The sequence below is a fragment of the Scyliorhinus torazame genome, chromosome 4 (assembly GCF_047496885.1).
Source record: "Scyliorhinus torazame isolate Kashiwa2021f chromosome 4, sScyTor2.1, whole genome shotgun sequence".
NCBI lineage: Eukaryota > Metazoa > Chordata > Chondrichthyes > Carcharhiniformes > Scyliorhinidae > Scyliorhinus > Scyliorhinus torazame.
Genome location: NC_092710.1, coordinates 7,420,875 through 7,428,374, shown reverse-complemented (window position 1 = coordinate 7,428,374; position 7,500 = coordinate 7,420,875). Strand labels below are relative to the sequence as shown.

The 7,500-nt window shown below is 57.8% G+C and overlaps 2 protein-coding genes across 2 annotated transcripts in view; one reads left to right on the top strand and one right to left on the bottom strand.

Moving 5' to 3' along the window:
• LOC140411275 (lysine-specific demethylase 2A-like) overlaps nt 1–7,217 on the top strand; it is a 274,485-nt gene extending 267,268 nt beyond the window's left edge. The window contains 1 exon segment of the mRNA XM_072500397.1: nt 7,143–7,217. Within this exon segment, the coding sequence (XP_072356498.1) occupies nt 7,143–7,217 (75 nt within the window).
• Nucleotides 7,218–7,240: 23 nt separating this feature from the next.
• The window catches only part of LOC140411274 (protein phosphatase Slingshot homolog 1-like), a 121,567-nt gene continuing 121,307 nt past the window's right edge, over nt 7,241–7,500 (bottom strand). Inside the window, exon 5 of the mRNA XM_072500396.1 lies at nt 7,241–7,318. Coding sequence (XP_072356497.1) covers nt 7,241–7,318 — 78 coding nt within the window. The remainder of the gene's footprint in view (nt 7,319–7,500) is intronic.

The following is a 7,500-nucleotide window of genomic DNA, read 5'->3' as shown; positions in this document are numbered from 1 at the left end:
AGGGAGTGCTGCACTGTCAGGGAGTCAGTACTGAGGGAGTGCCGCACTGTCAGAGGGTCAGTACTGAGGGAGTGCCGCACTGTCAGAGAGTCCGTACTGAGGGAGTGCCGCACTGTCAGAGAGTCAGTACTGAGGGAGTGCTGCACTGTCAGAGGGTCAGTACTGAGGGAGTGCTGCACTGTCAGAGGGTCAGTACTGAGGGAGTGCCGCACTGTCAGAGAGTCCGTACTGAGGGAGTGCCGCACTGTCAGAGTGTCAGTACTGAGGGAGTGCTGCACTGTCAGAGGGTCAGTACTGAGGGAGTGCTGCACTGTCAGAGGATCAGTACTGAGGGAGTGCTGCACTGTCAGAGGGTCAGAACTGAGGGAGTGCTGCACTGTCAGAGGGTCAGTACTGAGGGAGTGCCGCACTGTCAGAGGGTCAGTACTGAGGGAGTGCTGCACTGTCAGAGGGTCAGAACTGAGGGAGTGCTGCACTGTCAGAGAGTCAGTACTGAGAGAGCACTGCACTGTCAGAGGATCAGTACTGAGAGAGTGCCGCACTGTCAGAGGGTCAGAACTGAGGGAGTGCTGCACTGTCAGAGGGTCAGTACTGAGGGAGTGCCGCACTGTCAGAGGGTCAGTACTGAGGGAGTGCCGCACTGTCAGACGGTCAGTACTGAGGGAGTGCCGCACTGTCAGAGGGTCAGTACTGAGGGAGTGCCGCACTGTCAGAGGGTCAGTACTGAGGGAGTGCTGCACTGTCAGAGGGTCAGTACTGAGGGAGTGCCGCACTGTCAGAGGGTCAGTACTGAGGGAGTGCCGCACTGTGGGAGGGTCAGTACTGAGGGAGTGCCGCACTGTCAGAGGGTCAGTACTGAGGGAGTGCTGCACTGTCAGAGCGTCAGTACTGAGGGAGTGCTGCACTGTCAGAGGGTCAGTACTGAGGGAGTGCTGCACTGTCAGAGGGTCAGTACTGAGGGAGTGCTGCACTGTCAACAGGGTCAGTACTGAGGGAGTGCTGCACTGTCAGAGGGTCAGTACTGAGGGAGTGCCGCACTGCCAGAGGGTCAGTACTGAGGGAGTGCCGCACTGCCAGAGGGTCAGTACTGAGGGAGTGCCGCACTGTCACAGGGTCAGTACTGAGGGAGTGCCGCACTGTCGGAAGTTCAGTACTGAGGGAGTGCTGCACTGTCGGAAGTTCAGTACTGAGGGAGTGTTGCACTGTCCGAGGGTCAGTACTGAGGGAGTGCCGCACTGTCCGAGGGTCAGTACTGACGGAGTGCTGCACTGTCGTAGGGTCAGTACTGAGGGAGTGCCGCACTGTCAGAGGGTCAGTACTGATGGAGTGCCACACTGTCAGAGGGGAAGTACTGAGGGAGTGCTGCACTGTCAGAGGGTCAGTGCTGTGGGAGTACTGCACTGTCAGAGGTCAGTACTGAGGGAGTGCTGCACTGTCAGAGGGTCAGTACTGAGGGAGTGCCGCACTGTCAGAGGGTCAGTACTGAGGGAGTGCCGCACTGTCAGAGGGTCAGTACTGAGGGAGTGCCGCACTGTCAGAGGGTCAGTACTGAGGGAGTGCCGCACTGTCAGACGGTCAGTACTGAGGGAGTGCTGCACTGTCAGAGGATCAGTACTGAGGGAGTGCTGCACTGTCAGAGGGTCAGAACTGAGGGAGTGCTGCACTGTCAGAGGGTCAGAACTGAGGGAGTGCTGCACTGTCAGAGAGTCAGTACTGAGAGAGCACTGCACTGTCAGAGGATCAGTACTGAGGGAGTGCCGCACTGTCGGAGGGTCAGTGCTGAGGGAGTGTTGCACTGTCAGAGGGTCAGTACTGAGGGAGTGCGGTACTGTCAGAGGGTCAGTACTGAGGGAGTGCTGCACAGTCAAAGGGTCAGTACTGAGGGAGTGGCGCACTGTCAGAGGGTCAGTGCTGAGAGAGTGCTGCACTGTCAGAGGGTCAGTACTGAGGGAGTGCGGTACTGTCAGAGGGTCAGTACTGAGGGAGTGCCGCACTGTCAGAGGGTCAGTACTGAGGGAGTGCTGCACTGTCAGAGGGTCAGAACTGAGGGAGTGCTGCACTGTCAGAGAGTCAGTACTGAGGGAGTGCTGCACTGTCAGAGGGTCAGTACTGAGGGAGTGCCGCACTGTCAGAGGGTCAGTACTGAGGGAGTGCTGCACTGTCAGAGGGTCAGTACTGAGGGAGTGCGGCATTGTCAGAGGGTCAGTACTGAGGGAGTGCTGCACTGTCAGAGAGTCAGTACTGAGGGAGTGCTGCACTGTCAGAGGGTCAGTACTGAGGGAGTGCTGCACTGTCAGAGGGTCAGTACTGAGGGAGTGCGGTACTGTCAGAGGGTCAGTACTGAGGGAGTGCCACACTGTCAGAGGGTCAGTACTGAGGGAGTGCGGTACTGTCAGAGGGTCAGTACTGAGGGAGTGCCACACTGTCAGAGGGTTAGTACTGATGGGGTGCCGCACTATCAGATGGTCAGTACTGAGGGAGTGCTGCACAGTCAAAGGGTCAGTACTGAGGGAGTGCTGCACGGTCAGAGGGTCAGTACTGAGGGAGTGCTGCACTGTCAGAGGGTCAGTACTGAGGGAGTGCGGTACTGTCAGAGGGTCAGTACTGAGGGAGTGCTGCACAGTCAAAGGGTCAGTACTGAGGGAGTGCCGCACTGTCAGAGGGTCAGTACTGAGAGTGCTGCACTGTCAGAGGGTCAGTACTGAGGGAGTGCGGTACTGTCAGAGGGTCAGTACTGAGGGAGTGCTGCACAGTCAAAGGGTCAGTACTGAGGGAGTGGCGCACTGTCAGAGGGTCAGTGCTGAGAGAGTGCTGCACTGTCAGAGGGTCAGTACTGAGGGAGTGCGGTACTGTCAGAGGGTCAGTACTGAGGGAGTGCCGCACTGTCAGAGGGTCAGTACTGAGGGAGTGCTGCACAGTCAAAGGTTCAGTACTGAGGGAGTGCCGCACTGTCGGAGGGTCAGTGCTGAGGGAGTGTTGCACTGTCAGAGGGTCAGTACTGAGGGAGTGCCGCACTGTCAGAGGGTCAGTACTGAGGGAGTGCTGCACTGTCAGAGGGTCAGTACTGAGGGATCGCTGCACTGTCAGAGGGTCAGTACTGAGGGAGTGCCGCACTGTCAGAGGGTCAGTACTGAGGGAGTGCTGCACTGTCAGAGGGTCAGAACTGAGGGAGTGCTGCACTGTCAGAGAGTCAGTACTGAGAGAGCACTGCACTGTCAGAGGATCAGTACTGAGGGAGTGCCGCACTGTCGGAGGGTCAGTACTGAGGGAGTGCTGCACTGTCAGAGGGTCAGTACTGAGGGAGTGGCGCACTGTCAGAGGGTCAGTGCTGAGAGAGTGCTGCACTGTCAGAGGGTCAGTACTGAGGGAGTGCGGTACTGTCAGAGGGTCAGTACTGAGGGAGTGCCGCACTGTCAGAGGGTCAGTACTGAGGGAGTGCTGCACAGTCAAAGGTTCAGTACTGAGGGAGTGCCGCACTGTCGGAGGGTCAGTGCTGAGGGAGTGTTGCACTGTCAGAGGGTCAGTACTGAGGGAGTGCCGCACTGTCAGAGGGTCAGTACTGAGGGAGTGCTGCACTGTCAGAGGGTCAGTACTGAGGGATCGCTGCACTGTCAGAGGGTCAGTACTGAGGGAGTGCTGCACTGTCAGAAGGTCAGTACTGAGGGAGTGCTGCACTGTCAGAGGGTCAGTACTGAGGGAGTGCCGCACTGTCAGAGGGTCAGTACTGAGGGAGTGCTGCACTGTCAGAGGGTCAGTACTGAGGGAGTGCGGTACTGTCAGAGGGTCAGTACTGAGGTAGTGCCGCACTGTCAGAGGCTCAGTACTGAGGGAGTGCCGCACTGTCAGAGGGTCAGTACTGAGGGAGTGCTGCACTGTCAGGGAGTCAGTACTGAGGGAGTGCCGCACTGTCAGAGGGTCAGTACTGAGGGAGTGCCGCACTGTCAGAGAGTCCGTACTGAGGGAGTGCCGCACTGTCAGAGAGTCAGTACTGAGGGAGTGCTGCACTGTCAGAGGGTCAGTACTGAGGGAGTGCTGCACTGTCAGAGGGTCAGTACTGAGGGAGTGCCGCACTGTCAGAGAGTCCGTACTGAGGGAGTGCCGCACTGTCAGAGTGTCAGTACTGAGGGAGTGCCGCACTGTCAGAGGGTCAGAACTGAGGGAGTGCTGCACTGTCAGAGGGTCAGTACTGAGGGAGTGCCGCACTGTCAGAGGGTCAGTACTGAGGGAGTGCCGCACTGTCAGACGGTCAGTACTGAGGGAGTGCCGCACTGTCAGAGGGTCAGTACTGAGGGAGTGCCGCACTGTCAGAGGGTCAGTACTGAGGGAGTGCCGCACTGTCAGAGGGTCAGTACTGAGGGAGTGCCGCACTGTCAGAGGGTCAGTACTGAGGGAGTGCCGCACTGTGGGAGGGTCAGTACTGAGGGAGTGCCGCACTGTCAGAGGGTCAGTACTGAGGGAGTGCTGCACTGTCAGAGCGTCAGTACTGAGGGAGTGCTGCACTGTCAGAGGGTCAGTACTGAGGGAGTGCTGCACTGTCAGAGGGTCAGTACTGAGGGAGTGCTGCACTGTCAACAGGGTCAGTACTGAGGGAGTGCTGCACTGTCAGAGGGTCAGTACTGAGGGAGTGCCGCACTGCCAGAGGGTCAGTACTGAGGGAGTGCCGCACTGCCAGAGCGTCAGTAGTGAGGGAGTGCCGCACTGCCAGAGCGTCAGTACTGAGGGAGTGCCGCACTGTCACAGGGTCAGTACTGAGGGAGTGCCGCACTGTCGGAAGTTCAGTACTGAGGGAGTGCTGCACTGTCGGAAGTTCAGTACTGAGGGAGTGTTGCACTGTCCGAGGGTCAGTACTGAGGGAGTGCCGCACTGTCCGAGGGTCAGAACTGAGGGAGTGCTGCACTGTCAGAGAGTCAGTACTGAGAGAGCACTGCACTGTCAGAGGATCAGTACTGAGAGAGTGCCGCACTGTCAGAGGGTCAGAACTGAGGGAGTGCTGCACTGTCAGAGGGTCAGTACTGAGGGAGTGCCGCACTGTCAGAGGGTCAGTACTGAGGGAGTGCCGCACTGTCAGACGGTCAGTACTGAGGGAGTGCCGCACTGTCAGAGGGTCAGTACTGAGGGAGTGCCGCACTGTCAGAGGGTCAGTACTGAGGGAGTGCTGCACTGTCAGAGGGTCAGTACTGAGGGAGTGCCGCACTGTCAGAGGGTCAGTACTGAGGGAGTGCCGCACTGTGGGAGGGTCAGTACTGAGGGAGTGCCGCACTGTCAGAGGGTCAGTACTGAGGGAGTCCTGCACTGTCAGAGGGTCAGTACTGAGGGAGTGCTGCACTGTCAGAGCGTCAGTACTGAGGGAGTGCTGCACTGTCAGAGGGTCAGTACTGAGGGAGTGCTGCACTGTCAGAGGGTCAGTACTGAGGGAGTGCTGCACTGTCAACAGGGTCAGTACTGAGGGAGTGCTGCACTGTCAGAGGGTCAGTACTGAGGGAGTGCCGCACTGCCAGAGGGTCAGTACTGAGGGAGTGCCGCACTGCCAGAGGGTCAGTACTGAGGGAGTGCTGCACTGTCAGAGGGTCAGTACTGAGGGAGTGCCGCACTGTCAGAGGGTCAGTACTGAGGGAGTGCCGCACTGTCAGAGGGTCAGTACTGAGGGAGTGCTGCACTGTCAGAGGGTCAGTACTGAGGGAGTGCCGCACTGTCCGAGGGTCAGTACTGACGGAGTGCTGCACTGTCGTAGGGTCAGTACTGAGGGAGTGCCGCACTGTCAGAGGGTCAGTACTGATGGAGTGCCACACTGTCAGAGGGGAAGTACTGAGGGAGTGCTGCACTGTCAGAGGGTCAGTGCTGTGGGAGTACTGCACTGTCAGAGGTCAGTACTGAGGGAGTGCTGCACTGTCAGAGGGTCAGTACTGAGGGAGTGCCGCACTGTCCGAGGGTCAGTACTGAGGGAGTGCTGCACTGTCCGAGGGTCAGTACTGAGGGAGTGCTGCACTGTCAGAGGGTCAGTACTGAGGGAGTGCCGCACTGTCAGAGGGTCAGTACTGAGGGAGTGCCGCACTGTCAGAGGGTCAGTACTGAGGGAGTGCTGCACTGTCAGAGGGTCAGTACTGAGGGAGTGCCGCACTGTCAGAGGGTCAGTACTGAGGGAGTGCTGCACTGTCCGAGGGTCAGTACTGAGGGAGTGCTGCACTGTCAGAGGGTCAGTACTGAGTGAGTGCTGCACTGTCAGAGGGTCAGTACTGAGGGAGTGCCGCACTGTCAGAGGGTCAGTACTGAGGGAGTGCCGCACTGTCAGAGGGCCAGTACTGAGGGAGTGCCGCACTGTCAGAGGGTCAGTACTGAGGGAGTGCCGCACTGTCAGACGGTCAGTACTGAGGGAGTGCCGCACTGTCAGAGGGTCAGTACTGAGGGAGTGCCGCACTGTCAGAGGGTCAGTACTGAGGGAGTGCTGCACTGTCAGAGGGTCAGTACTGAGGGAGTGCCGCACTGTCAGAGGGTCAGTACTGAGGGAGTGCTGCACTGTCAGAGGGTCAGAACTGAGGGAGTGCTGCACTGTCAGAGGGTCAGTACTGAGGGAGTGCCGCACTGTCAGAGGGTCAGTTCTGAGGGAGTGCTGCACTGTCAGAGGGTCAGTACTCAGGGAGTGCTGCACTGTCAGAGGGTCAGTACTGAGGGAGTGCCGCACTGTCAGAGGGTCAGTATTGAGGGAGTGCCGCACTGTCAGAGGGTCAGTACTGAGGGAGAGCTGCACTGTCAGAGGGTCAGTACTGAGGGAGTGCTGCACTGTCAGAGGGTCAGCACTGAGGGAGTGCTGCACTGTCAGAGTGTCAGTACTGAGGGAGTGCCGCACTGTCAGAGGGTCAGTACTGAGGGAGTGCCGCACTGTCAGAGTGTCAGTACTGAGGGAGTGCCGCACTGTCAGAGTGTCAGTACTGAGGGAGTGCCGCACTGTCAGAGGGTCAGTACTGAGGGAGTGCTGCATTGTCAGAGGGTCAGTACTGAGGGAGTGCCGCACTGTCAGAGGGTCAGTACTGAGGGAGTGCCGCACTGTCAGAGGGTCAGTACTGAGGGAGTGCCGCACTGTCAGAGGGTCAGTTCTGAGGGATCACCCTGCTATAATTGTCCTTCATTCTGTTTTGTGTTCACAGATAAAGTTTGAGCGGGAACAGATTCTTTTGCGAACCGTAAGTGTTTTTATGGGGTTGAATTGTATTTCGATTTGACCTTTGATTTGGTGACCAATCTGTTAGTAATCCGGAAGTTGAATACAGCTGAATCCTTTTGTCCTTGCTCTCGTCATGACTTGCACCAGAATTCGAAACACCTGCAACAATTCAACTTTGGCCAAGACATTGACAGGCGGAAAATTAAGGGAATTATCAGCCCCGTGCCCCTGTAACGGGGGGGGGTGACATATCTACCTGCATCACTTGTCTTGAGTGTCAAGCAGCATATCCTTGCAAAACTCAATGCAGAATGTCAACCGTTAGACGTGGTGGCGTGAGT